The sequence below is a fragment of the Lissotriton vulgaris genome, chromosome 10 (assembly GCF_964263255.1).
Source record: "Lissotriton vulgaris chromosome 10, aLisVul1.2, whole genome shotgun sequence".
NCBI lineage: Eukaryota > Metazoa > Chordata > Amphibia > Caudata > Salamandridae > Lissotriton > Lissotriton vulgaris.
Genome location: NC_141698.1, coordinates 176,151,559 through 176,166,246, shown reverse-complemented (window position 1 = coordinate 176,166,246; position 14,688 = coordinate 176,151,559). Strand labels below are relative to the sequence as shown.

At 46.6% G+C, this 14,688-nt stretch overlaps 1 protein-coding gene across 1 annotated transcript in view; it reads left to right on the top strand.

Annotated features, from left to right (window-relative positions):
* MYO15A (myosin XVA) overlaps positions 1-14,688 on the top strand; it is a 1,716,372-nt gene that overhangs the window by 1,626,316 nt on the left and 75,368 nt on the right. The window contains exon 66 of the mRNA XM_086939741.1: positions 12,080-12,220. Within this exon, the coding sequence (XP_086795867.1) occupies positions 12,080-12,220 (141 nt within the window). The remainder of the gene's footprint in view (positions 1-12,079; positions 12,221-14,688) is intronic.

Here is a 14,688-nt window from a genome sequence, read left to right as displayed (position 1 = left end):
GGCCCTCTTGGCCAAGGGGGCCATTGAGCGCGTTCCTGGGCCAGAAGTAGGACGTGGTTGCTACTCCCACTACTTCCTGGTACCCAAGAAGGGCAAAGGGGGCCTACGCCCTATCTTGGATCTGAGGAACGTCAACGGCTTCCTCCGGAAGGAGAAGTTCAAAATGCTGACACTGGCTCAGGTCTTGGCTGCCCTAGACCCAGGAGACTGGATGGTAGCGTTGGACTTGCAGGATGCGTATTTCCACATCCCCGTCCTGCCGGCCCACCGGCGTTACCTGCGGTTCACGGTAGGCCTCAAGCACTTTCAGTTTACCGTGCTCCCCTTCGGCCTTACCAGCGCCCCACGGGTGTTCACGAAGGTGATGGCGGTGGTCGCAGCTCACCTGCGCAGGTTAGGGGTTTCAGTCTTCCCCTACCTAGACGACTGGTTGGTGAAGGCGGGCTCGCCCCAGGCAGTCGTCAACCACCTCCAGACTACGGCGGATCTCCTGCACTGGCTGGGATTTTCCATCAATGTGCCGAAGTCACACCTGTGCCCCTCTCAGAAGCTCCTTTTCATCGGAGCGGTTCGGGTTTACCCGCCCGAACAGCGGGTCCGGGATATACAGGCCCTGATTCCGATCTTCAGGCCGTTATCCCGGGTTTCAGTCAGGTTGACGCTGCGGCTTCTGGGGCTGATGGCCTCCTGCATCCTTCTGGTGCATCACGCACAGTGGCGGATGCGGGCTCTGCAGTGGGACCTGAAGTTTCAGTGGGCCCAGCACCGGGGCAACCTGTCCAACCATGTCCTGATCTCGGAGGGCACTGCGAGACAGCTGCAGTGGTGGCTCACGGACCGCGATTGGGTCAACGGCAGATCCCTCTCCCTTCCCCAACCGGAGCACGTAGTTGTGACGGACGCGTCCCTCCAGGGCTGGGGAGGCCACTTGGGAGAGGCGGAGATCAGAGGACTCTGGTCTCCGGCGGAGTCCCGGCTCCATATCAATCTGTTGGAGCTGCGGGCGATTCGTCTGGCACTGAAAGCATTCCTCCCGTCTGTCCGAGGGAGTGCAGTGCAGGTGTTCACGGACAACACCACCGCCATGTGGTACTGCAACAAACAGGGCGGAGTGGGGTCGTGGACCCTATGCCAGGAGGCTCTGCGCCTCTGGCAATGGCTGGAACATCAGGGCGTGACTCTGGTGGTTCAACACCTGGCAGGTTCTCTGAACGCCAGGGCGGAAGAACTCAGCCGTCGGTGCTCGATGGATCACGAATGGCGTCTGAACTTGGACGTGGCGCAAGGCCTCTTTCTGCGATGGGGAGAGCCTTGGTTAGATCTATTCGCCACCGAAGAGAACGCGCAATGTCATCAGTTCTGCGCGTTGGAATTTCCAAGGCGGCACTCGCTCGGAGACGCTTTTCGTCGCGAGTGGAGCTGCGGTCTGTTGTACGCCTTTCCGCCTATACCTCTTCTGCCCAGAGTGCTGAAGAAGATCAAGCGCGACCGGGCACAAGTCATCCTTGTGGCTCTGGACTGGGCACGAAGGTACTGGTATCCCGAGCTACTCAGTATGTCAGTCGATCCCCCGGTTCGTCTGCCTCTTCAGGAGGACCTTCTGTCGCAGCAGCAGGGGACGGTCCTCCACCCGAACCTGTCCAGTCTCCACCTCCATGCATGGAGATTGAGCGGCGGCAGTTGAGGCCATTTGACTTGCCTCCTGAAGTTTGCAACATCATTCTGGCAGCCAGGCGTCCCTCCACAAAGTCGGTATACGCCTGCAGGTGGAACAGATTTGTGGCATGGTGCACAGCAAAGGCTGTGGATCCCCTCAATGCCCCTCTCTCTGAGGTTCTTCTCTTCCTTCTTTCTCTTGCCCAGCAGGGCTCTGCTCTGGGCACTATCAAGGGCTATCTTTCGGCTCTTTCAGCCTTTCTGAGGCTGCCTGACCAACCTTCTTTGTTCAAGTCCCCTATCGTAAATCGATTCCTGAAGGGCATCACTCATACCTTTCCTCCTGTTCCCTTCGTGATGCCTCAGTGGGACTTGAACCTGGTTCTAACATTTCTGATGTGCGCTCCCTTTGAGCCACTTCACAACTGTCCACTTCGCCTTCTTTCTTTGAAGACTGCCTTCCTGGTAGCCATCACCTCTGCCAGGAGAGTGAGTGAGCTCCAGGCCCTTTCTTGTAAGCCTCCTTTCCTTTCAGTCCATCCGGACAAGGTTGTTTTGAGGACTAGGCCCTCCTTCTTGCCAAAGGTGGTCACGGCCTTCCACATTGGGCAGTCCATCACATTGCCCACCTTTTTTCCGCCTCCGCACCCCTCGAGAGAGGAGGAGAGGCTCCACCGTCTGGACCCAAAACGTGCGCTCTCGTTCTATCTGGATCGCACACGCCAGTTCCGGGTGGATGATCAACTCTTTGTTGGGTACGCGGGCGCTAAGAAAGGGAAAGCGGTGCACAAGAGAACCATCTCCCGATGGATTATCATGTGCATTCAGGCGTGTTACTCCTTGGCTAAGAAGGAACCACCTGTTGGGCTGCGGGCTCATTCCACTCGAGCCACGGCCACTACAACTGCCTTGGGCCGAGGTGTGCCCTTGCAGGACATTTGCCAGGCAGCTACGTGGGCCTCGTTGCACACGTTTGCTAGGCACTACTGCCTGGATAGTCAAGTCCGGAGAGACGGCTACTTTGGCCGCTCCGTTCTCCAGGACTTTCTGGTGTAAATATTGGTTCGCAGACCCACCACCACGGGGATGGTATTGCTGGGGTATCTATTCTAAGGTAAGGAATCTATCACTAACGTGTCTCTTTCAGATGCACAAGTTACTACTTGTGTAACGATATATCTGTAAGAGACATTAGTTAGTGATAGATTCCTTACCGACCCACCCATCCTCCCCGTTCTGCGAACCGATATCTAGGGTTAAGGTCTTCCCCTTTCAGGGCCCTAGTTTCTTGGCACCAGTGTCGGTTTTTGTCATGGCTCTGCGCTTCTGGCGCGGAAAAGCTGTGGCTAAGAACTGACGTCAGCACGCGGAGGCGGCGTCTAAGTACTCCGACGACGACATCACGGCGCCCACGACGCCGACGACGGACGCGGAGCCGCAGACGACGCCTACCGAGGCGCAAGGGTACTGCTACGCAAAACTTCCTGAATCCAGTCTTATGCCTGGGGATATTCTAAGGTAAGGAATCTATCACTAACTAATGTCTCTTACAGATACATCGTTACACAAGTAGTAACTTGTGCTTCTCAGCTATAATCTTTTTGAGACTCTGGGTTCTAATTTTTGTAAGAATATGATGGTTGTTTTTACATCTAGGCTCCAAGATGATCCCACTTTTAGGAATGTTTTGGGAGAGGCACTGTCAAGTACAGTAGTTGAGATCTCTGTCCGTACATGTTTTTGTTGGTCACAAAGTTATTTCAAATTTTTTATTTTCAATATAGTCTTTTTTTGGTTGTTCTGTCACTCTGCAATCATCATTCAAATCCATGATCTAACTCGTGTTTGGTTAGCTTTCACTTTGGCTCGGTGGAGTTACTTTGTTTCACCTTCTCTTTCAATGAGGTTTGTATACCTGTGTTTGCATCTTTTTTTCACTGAGCAGCACTTGTGTAGTTACTGCTGGGCTTTTCCATTTGCCATTTTTCATCTTTGGTTAAAGTAGGATAGGGGTTGCCTTTCCCCAGCACTTTTAGGCTAGTACCTATACTTTGCAATGCTAAGCACAAAGCATGATCATGTCTGGATCTTCAATAGAGTTTCATGATTTGGGCAAGGTGTTTTCCCTACACCAATATTGAGGTACAAAGAGTATCAAGTTAAAGCATTTTGTTGTAACCCGTCCCCTCCACCATTCCCAATGCAGTGGTAGTTTTTGGCCTCGAACTTCTCGGAGTTTTTTATATGGACATTGTGCTGCATGGTCTATCAACATTCTGGTGTTACTTTGTGGTCGGCCAAGGTACTGATTTTCACTGCCACTTGATTTCCGAATTATTTAGCACAGTGATGAGGATGGAGGTGTCCTATTTACTTTGCAATAATGTAATCACCACAAATCCTACTCATAAACACACTACCTCATTCCTTCCCTTACAAGTTGGGTTTTACTTCTTGTGGGTTACTAGCTTTGTAGTCAACAAAGAAATTGGTATGGGAATTTTCCTTACGCTAATCCTTTATATTAAAAAAACACCTCTTGAGTGTGTTGATAGTAAACCAGCTAGGTGTCTCTCTCCACAATGCAGATGCACCTCATTTAGGAAGAACTATGATGAGCAAGAGAAGGGCTTAAAGTAATGAAGAGAACTGGTGACAGGCTTTACTCTGGATTTGTATTGTGTGAAGTTCCTTTCGCACGTTTGCTTGAAACTCTGTCATTATTGACCATGCATTTGTAAAGCAGTGGATAAAAGAATGGATCACTGAGTTGCCATGGGGGACAGATGGACTCCAAGGACTTTTTAGTAGCATATGCACATGTTCGAATATCCAATGAGATGAGACTATCTCAAGCTTGCCATGGAGGTGGAGCTATTACTGACGTGCCTCAAACCTGAGTTCTCAGTCAAAAGCATTTATTAAACCTCCAGGTTTTACCATGGGGCAAATGTTACAAATAAGCATGCTCTTGGAATATGAGACTCCATTACTGAGCCCCTTATAAACCCTGATTATGGAATATGGAAGCACTAAACCATGAAAGTTGTTCTGTCTATCTCTGCTACAGTGCACAAAATATAAACACAATTAAATACAACTTGTTCCCATGCACACAATCAGATTTAAATGTAGCTCTGTGAAGATTGGTGATTATCATTGCAACAACATCCCAATGGGGATATTCTAATTGCAGCTAATTTTAGCATAACAAACAGGAGACTGAGCTGGTGTCTCTGCTTTTTTATAGGCATATGATACCCTAAAACCTATAATCAGTAAAACATACAGCGCATAGCTTTATTAAAGGTTCTCTGTGAGGATGGTTCATATGGTATGACAGTGTTTTCTGTAAAGATGTAACCAAGAAAACTATGAATGTTTAGCAGGTCTTTGGAGAAGGTTTCAATTCTGTCCTGTTAAGGCCCACACTGTGTGTAAATTAAACACCTGTAAGTTCCATGTGGATGTATAAAAGTTTGTGTCCCGAGAGAGTGTCAGAAAAGGGATCAGAGGCATGCCGGGCAAAGTAGGTGAATTTAGAGAGTAGTCAAAAAATGTCAGACATACATTTACTATATACTACACTTATCTAAACAGATTACTTACACTCAGATGAACTGGAAATTAGTGCTACAGATAGTGATGTACAGATTGTCCACTGTTCTGTGCAGCTTTTACGGGTGTGTGGTAAGGGATGGCAAGTATCAGGGACTGACCTATCGAAAATATTTTTTAATGTCTTATTAAATTAACACTAGTAGTGCATACAGTAACAGTACTAACATGCACACCAGTGCACAAGTAGGGACAGTACAAGAGGTGTAAACCCCCTTTATTTGTGAATACCTAAACTTACAAATGCATGCTCCAACATGTGTAATTGACTCTAGGGTGTGCCAGGAATGTATGTGTATAGCCAAACATATGTACATTGTGCACATTCAGCAGCGCAATATATGCATGTCAGAATTTTTGTCTATTTTCACTAAGCTCTTCTCTTATAGTCACTGGTGGTTAACTATAGAAATAAGATAATTAATGTGTTTGATTGGAAAGAAGTCAGCTGATAAAATGTATTACTTCTGTTTCATTTGCGAAATGATTTGGACATTGTAGACTATCCATTCAGCCAAACTTTATATCGGAAGTAGCACATTACCAGTAGTGCGTCAAAATAGTATACCCACATCCTGACTATTATCCTGATTATGAATGAATGATGACAATGAAGACGCAACCCAGCTGATATAATAGCTGTTTCCAGAAATCGATTTGGACCCCGGGAACCGATTTTACGAAACTCTGAACTTTTGTGGCCTGCTCCACGGAACTGCCCCGGGCTCGAGTCAATGGCCTGCACGGGCAGTAATTGAACAACATCGGCCAGCCTGATCCTACTCTCTACCCAGGTCTTAGCTTTTGGTTTCGCTTTTGGCCTTGTACCCTCCCCAACAGCGGTTTCGCTCCTGCTACACAGGGTTTACTCAACTCCGCAACTTCGCTCTAGTGCCGTGATTGAATGTCACTGTTCGTTGAATGGCGAGTGGTAATCTGTTCTTCTAGCGAACCCCTTTGGGTGATCTGAACGTAGCCATTTTAACCAGGTCTCAAGGTCCCCTCGGGGGCGCGGCTTTCAAGATGGCCGGCAAACCGGAGATCGAGAGGCAAAAGACCAAGTCTGTCCACCGTGGGGGTACCATACAATCTAACGTTATTGAAAGGTACACTCATCCTAAGGGATGCCCAGGTGGGGCGAGTAGGTCTCTGGGAGATGCTGGAGACGACTCGACGGCGGGAGATGATTTGACTCTACGTGATGTCATGGGCGCCATTGCTGGCATGAAGACCTCTATTGGCCAACAATTTATTTATTTATTTATTTTATTCGATTTATATAGCGCGTTATAACCCAGGGGTCTCTAAGCGCTTACGAGACTCTGGCCCAAAAACTTGACACTGTGGCGATCGACGTCAATTTGATCAGGGCGGATTTAGCTAAGACCAATGAAAAAGTCAAATCCCTGGACTTGAAGACCTCCAGCCTCACAACTGATGTTTCCGATGTACAAACGGAGGGTCGCAATCTGCGGTCCTCAAACGATTTCTTGTCTCGCCGACTGGAGGACTTCGAAAGTCGTGCAAGACGAAATAACGTTCGTATTGTGGGTGTCCCTGAAAAACCAGAAAGCCCAACTGTTGACCTCCTCGTGGAGGACCTCATCGTAAACCATCTTGCACCTAAAGGTCTGAGCAACTTCTTTGCGGTGGAACGGGCACACAGGGTGCCGGGAGGTAAACCTAAGCAGGGTGCTGCCCCGCGGCCCATAATCGCCAGGATTTTCAACTTTCGCGATAGAGACGCTATCCTGCAGGCGTCGCGCTTGGGTGGCCCCACGAAATTCGAAAATACCACGGTGAGCTTTTACCCGGACTTCACCCAGCTTGTGTAGAAACAAAGGATGGGGTTCCAAGGGGAGAAGAGACGGTTGAGAGACAGGGACATGAAATACGCAATGCTCTTTGCAGCTCGGCTGCGTGTGGAATATGGAGATCGGACGTTCTTTTTTGATGATTCTTAAACTTTCTCTGATAGAGGTGGCTACCCAGGGGTGGCGGGGGGGGGGTCTCTTCCTCCTCTGGGTTTTCTTTTTGTAGATTAGTTATATGTTAGGGCGACAGGCACACTGCAAGTTGGGTGGCTTTCGAGTCTAACGCAGGGGTGCAGGGTGGTGGGTCTGGTTTTGGGAGTTTGTTGGGGGGTGGAGGGGGGGTGGAAGTTGTAGATGTTTGCTTCATTTCAAGGCAATGTATTGATGTACTTCTGGATTTGGATGTCGCGTTCGTTGTGGGGTGGATGCAGCAATCATTCCTGGGATGGGGGGTAGGGGATTGAAATTATTATGTTGGGATGTTAATGGGTTGGGGGACAGGATAAAACGTGGTGTGGTGTTACAACTATTAAGACACCTCTCCCCTGATGTTGTGCTGCTGTAGGAGACACACCTGATAGGAAACACCTGCCATGCTATGAATCGACAGGGCTACCGTCTTCTGGCGCACTCTGGATTCTCTACCGGCTCTAGGGGGGTGGGCATCCTGGTCAGGGGTTCCCTCCCTCTGGCGATCGATGATATCATCCTCGATGATAGGGGGCGGTACAACGCTATTATTGGAAGTTGGGAGGGGAAGGTTATCACCCTGCTTTCTGTTTATGTCCCGCCTGGCCTCCAGACTATGACCTTTGCCGACTTGGGGAGAGTGATTCTGGGGCTCACGGAAGGCATCCTGGTGGTGGGTGGTGATTTTAATTCTGTAGTATCCGGAAATTGCGACCGCTACCCCCCAGGGAACTCGTGAAGTCTCGGTCCTGGCTGGGTGGCTTCCTGGATACTTTGGGATTAATAGATTGTTGGAGACTGCTTCATCCGGGGCAGTTGCAATACACCTTTCACTCTGGTGCTAACGGTAGTCTCTCGAGACTTGATTACATACTGATGCCCGCGACACAGGCCTCTTCAGTCAGAGAGATCAGACATTTGGCCAGGGGTATTTCAGACTACTCTCCTTTATGGCTTGTCATGGAAACAAGGCTGGGAACTGAGGGCCGGGTAGCCCCGATTAACCCTTGGTATCTCCGCAACCCGAAGATCCGTGCAGAATTGGTCAAATCACTGGATCAATACTTCATGGAAAATGTGGGGTCTGTATCATCTTCTGTCTCACTATGGGAAGCCTACAAGACTGTTATCCATGGCCAGGCACTATCATTAATCAATAGCACTAAGAAACGTAAATACAAGGCAGTTGTCCGACTTGAGAATGAAATAACTGACTTAGAAAGGGAATTGGAATTTGGTGTTGCCCGGGACAAGCTCCACCTCCTCAGTCTAAACAACTTGACTATAGAGCGCTGGTGACGGATGCCGCCAAAGTAATGAGCAGAGAGCAGCAAGGACGTCTGTATGATGTGGTTGTTAAGGCGGAAAAGTTGATTGCTTGGCTAGACAAGAAGGAGAGGGCTAGTCGTGTGGTTCCTTTGATTGAGAGAGTGGATGGAGTGAGAGTAACTGACCCCACTGAGATTGTGGAGTGTTTTTCGGAATACTTCCGAACTGTATATTCCCCTGTATCAGACAGGCAGGAGCAGGACTCACATCTGCTGCTACGAGACATTGCACTGCCCCGCTTATCGGATTTAGACAGGGAACTGATGGACGCATCGCTTTCCGTCGAGGAGGTGGCAACTGCTGTCTGCTCCGTGCGGTCGGGAAAGGCCATGGGCCCTAATGGACTCCCCATTGAGCTCTACAAGCTGCGCCTGGATAAAATAGCACCGTATCTTCGATCGATGTTTTTAGAGTTGCTAGATGCGGGTTCCCTCCCTCCTGATCAATGACTTGCATCTATTGTCATGATTCACAAGGAGGGGAAGATACGAGATCGATGTTTATCGTACAGACCCATCTCGCTCTTAAACGCTGAGCCCAAGATCCTCGCAAAAGTGCTCGCGAACCGCTTGATAACCGTCATTGGCGACCTGATCCATCCAGATCAATCCGGTTTCATTCCACACCGTAACACGGAATTGAATCTTCGGCGCTTGCATGGCGCCCATGCGAGGGCGGCGTCGTTACGTGAGCCGGCTATTTTGGCCTCTTTGGACGCCACAATGGCGTTTTATACGCTAGAATGGCCGTACCTCTGGGCAGCCCTTGCTAAGTTTGGTTTTGGCCCTGTTTTTATCGGCTGGGTGAAATTACTGTATGAGGAACCATTGGCCAAGGTGGTCGTGAATGGTCGAGTTTCTGGCTCGTTTACCTTCGGAAGGGGTACGCACCAGGGATGCCCGTTGTCTCCGCTTCTTTTTGCCCTCGCTTTGGAACCCTTGGCAGCCTGGCTGAGATGGGAGCCATCGATGAAGGGTATTCGATGGACCCCGGACTTCGACGACCGAGTGTCACTCTATGCGGACAATATCCTGCTGTATCTCATGTCGCCTTGGAAGTCTCTGATAGTGTTATTTAATGTGTTAAATTCTTTTGGAAAAATTCCGGCCTCGTAATTAACTGGTCCAAGTCCTGTGTATATGTCCTTTCGGGTGAGTCTCCTCTCTTGCCACGTGGGTGCCCCATACAGGTGGTGCAGGCAGGGTTTAAATACTTGGGGGTCTTTATCGCCCTAGATCTTGTGGTCCGCTATGAACGTAACTTGCTACCCCCGCTTCAACGCCTAAGGTCCGATGTTGAGGCATGGTGCAAGCTTCCGTTGTCCCCTCTCGGACGAGCGGCATTATTCAAGATGATGTCGCTACCCCGGTTCTAATATGCGTTACAGCTGGGGGCGATTAATCATGGTACGTATGGTCCCGCGTCGAATCCCGCGTTCGAAATGGACAAGTGGCTGTTGCCTGGCGGGGACTACAACAGGGCGCTCTATACAAAATCTACCGGGAAGATGCTCACGGGTCCAACCAAGATAGCGGTGCAAGTATGGTATCGTGCAAATGCTGTAATGGGATGGAAGGATAGATTGACACGAGCGACTCCACTTTACGCGTCCGAGAGACTGGGCTCCCTGTGGAAGACGAAAGGCTTCGACAGATTGGACGTGATTAGTATATGCAGGGTTAATGACGTATGGACCAAGGACAGGGTCAAGACTTTTGAGGAGTTGAAGGTGGAGTATGATTTGAGTGACAGAGAGTTTTTCCGTTACGCACAGATTCAGCACGCACGGACATCGGTTTTTCCATCGGGTACTACTATCCCGGAGGCATCCCCACTTGAAGATCGGGTACTGGATGGGTACGTCCCCGACAGTACGATCTCGCTGATCTACAAAAAACTGATAAATAATAGGGTTGACCTCCTACATCATCTCAGAGAGGCCTGGACCAGCGATGGTCTGGAGTTGGACGACGAGGACTGGCAGTCGGCGGTATCCTCGCCGAAGGAGGTTGCAATTCCGGCCCGTCTTCGGTTTGTGCAGCTCAAAATCCTTCACCGGATCTACGTGACTGGTCCTCGCCTGGTTAGCATGGGATATTCCTCGGACGGGATGTGTAGGCGTGGGTGTGGCTTCTTGGGCACTTTTCTCCACATACTCTGGGAGGCCCGGCGGTTGTGCGTTTCTGGAATCGAGTGCATAAAGTTATGAAAGAGGTCACGGGTGTTGCGTTGTTGCCTGAAGCTAGGAGATGCTTGTTGAATGTTTGGGAGCCGACTGACTATGATGTGGCGCAGACCCAGTGGTTGACCCTCTGGAATATGATTGCCAAGAGAGATATAGCGCAATTGTGGGGATCCCAGAGGCCGCCCACTGCTCTGGAATGGAAGGAAAATATGGACTGGTGCATGTTCAGAGAGAAGAAGGCATACGTTGCACGTGGCAGGCCTCGAAAATGGGGGAAAGTCTGGGGCCAGTGGAACTCTACCGAGGTGAAATATGTACACCTCCCTTCGCACATGTAGTGACTACCCCACCTTCCCCCTGACCCGACATTCCTACTGCTGTTTCAGCTAAAATGCCTCCTGACTTGCAATTCCCCTCACTTTCCCCCATCTCGTACTGTTGTTGATCGTATCAAAATTGTATGCTTTCCTCCCTCACAGGACGCTTCACCATTTGAATGATTGTATTGCCTTGTTTCTTTACTGTTTATGTTTTAAATTTTAATAAAAAGAAATATATATTAAAAAAATAGTATACCCAAATATGTAATAGATTCCACAAAAATATGAAATTAAGAAAAAAATAAAAAGTAATTATTTAATATCGATAAATATGGGTGGAAGAATGGGAGAACTGATGTTTTGCAAACACCAGAACAGAGATCAGAAGAAATAGATTGAGAAACATTTGATCGAGAGTTACAGTAAACTTGATAGAAACATCAAGAAATGGAGGAACGGTAAGAGAAATATTTAGAATAAGAGTTGTAATAAATTACCTGTTTGTATGAGCGAATAATATTAAATGTGAAACATGTAGAATATTGAGGGTAAGATGATTACTTATTAGGAGAGTAGTTGTAAATAAGCCATTGCGAATGTAACACATTGCTAAATGTGTCTGTTAAACAGGGGTAGCTGATAAAAATCACATACAATTTTCAGGGAAATGATTTGGCACACAAAATACTTATGTATTGACTTTTGTTTTTATTGTGAAATAAAATTAAATACATGTTTTATAAAAATAAATCTATTAAATGGGTGAAAGACGGTTAAGTAACCAAGTGAGATTAGCATCTGGATTTGAGTTAAATATGATTATTGTAATAAGTTCCCTACAAATAAAATACATATTTTAAATAATGGTATGAGGAAGAAGAATACACGCTCATTGAAGAGTTATTAGATGTACAAGTGAAAAATAATTTAATACTTAAGTATATATTTTTCTTTCCCATATTACACAGGAGTTGATAGTGAATTTTCCACTTAAAGACATCCAGTCAACACGGACCCAACGGCCAACAGCTGGCTCCAGTTACCCATATGTGGAGATTATGCTGGGTGATCTGATGTCACAGAGAGTGACACAACTGCAGCTTGATCAGGTACAATGTTCCCTTTTCTTTTCTGAAAAAATTCTTTATGGCACTCACAGGTACAGTAAGGTATAGTGTGAATACAATGAGCCATATCAAAAGTGTGACAAGACAAGGTAAGATAATAGAGGGAAAAAGGCTATGTTAGAATACAAATAGAAAAACAAAACAATAAAAGCACCTAGCAGGATCACTTACATGAAAATAGTATTCCGCCTGCATGGTGAAAAATGTGTTTAAGACTTATTTCGCTTTTGTAACCTCTTTCACTGTCGTTGTTGAGGAAGTCCTTGTATATTGATCCATCAAATCTTGAATAATCTTCTCTAACTGTCCATGCCTCTCTACCTCATTTATCCTGAACCACTAAGTCTATAATCATTTCACTCCTGATATAAGTTTATCCCTCTGCCCATAAGATCTGCTTTGAAGTGACATATTCTTGGTTAAGCAACAGAGAGTCTTCGAAGTTGGATCACAATACTCTTTTTTCCCCTTACTCTCTATATTCAAGTATTAATTCTCCACAGTTTATTGTATGAAGCTAACAGGCCCAGGGGCAAAATCAGTGCTACAGGGAAGAGTCTGAAATGCCACTCTCCCATATTCCACAAGATGTAAAATCTGGTAATGAAATATGAGACATGAGGAAAAATTCTTTAGTAGTAGTTATGCAGTGAATACAAGAGACAAAAGTACGATCTCTATTGCGAGGGTTGAGGAGTCTCCACACCTCCACTAAGGCAGAGTCATGGAGCAGGTCTTTGATCATGTCGGAGAATATGCCACTGCTTCATCCTGCTAGATCTGTCTAGCACTGGATCTAATGTTATATTCAGACCTCCGCCCACATCCTGTTTATTGTTGATAAGTAATGATATCACTCTAGGGAGGTCAGAAAACAAGTATGACTCGGTCCCTGCTGGCGCATTCGCTAAACCGAATACTAATACCTACCCCTGAATTCTGACTTTTGTAAAGACGTATCACTCTGCTAGGTAGGTACAAGTTTTAGAATGCCCAGGGAGAAAAACTTACAAATAAAATAATTGCATCGCCTCTACTGTACAATGCATACTTACAGCATCTGTTTGTGAGTCTGATGCATTGCAATAAAAAATAACCTTGAACACCCAATCTCTTCTCAACTTTTCAGGCTCTGTAGGAGCTAAGTGTGAATTCTATATTAGAGCAATATTCATATGGCTGAACATGAAGTTCTCAAGCACTTTCTTTCATCGTATATGGTGTGTGAGCCTGTAGGCATTAAGTGTCCTTCCTTATGGATACATTTCTAGCTTGAACCTAGCCTCCACCATCACCATGGCCCAGATCTGTGGCCGTCTTTTGCCTCCCTTCGGATTATCTAGTTACCCTATCAGAAACTTGGAGCTTTGTTTTGAACATTTGTAAATGTAATCTGTAATATATTATTGTGTCAAGAGTATTTAGATATGCTACCTGTAAATACATGCCCTTATCTCCCTCATGTATCCTGCACCTTGTCCCCTACTACTCGATCCGTAACTGGTTGATGTTAAATCTGTTCTGTTTATTGCTAAATTTTCCTGTAAAGCGCTCTGATACCCTAACGGGTCAAGTTCGCACACTATAAAACTCATGAATAAATAAAATAAATAAAGTGAATCGAGTTGGATATTTTGCAAGTGAGCATTAGGGTTTGTGTTATTAATCTAAATACCAGGGGGCATTGTGACCGTCTACCAGGTATTGCCATCAGTATAGACCCATGGCCCCTAATGTGTGAGTGGCACCCAGGATTCAAGGACTACTTGTAGATAATGGACAATTATGTCAAATTCAAATTCACAAACTTTATTCGACAATTTAGTCATAAAAGTATACATACATATAGTACACAAATGGAGATAAAAAAGGCATTAAAATCCATACAATAATTTTTTTTTTTAAAAAGGTATTAAACTATAGTAGACTATGTCGAATTACAGTTTAAAAGAGATATAAAAACTATTTCATAGACATACATTAGTACAGGGGAATATTGTGCAAACTTTGCGAGTGGTAGCCCGAAAGTGCAAGGACAAATACAATTTGGTCTTCACATTTTTGCCGCTATGTATTTTGTGCGGATTACCCAGGCCCATTTAAAAAATTTAGCCACAGCAACAGCAATTGTGGGCATCGGGTCTGAAGTTAAAATTCTCAGAGCCTCAGCGTGTCTTTGAAGCCCTAGTAGTTTACATAAAGGCTTAATCCACAATGATCTGGGGGCTTTATACAGGGGACAAAAGAATAAAAAATGGCTGGTTGTCTCTTGTTCCTCCTCACAATTGGGGCATCTATCAATTCCACTTTTATCTGCCCATTTAACCGTAAAAGATCTTACTGGGAGTGATCCTACTCTAAGCTGGAAATAGAGCTTACGATCCTGTTGTTTGGCAATAATGTCCCAGTATTGTTCTAGTTTCGGTAGGGCTTTAAAGTCCATAAAGCGA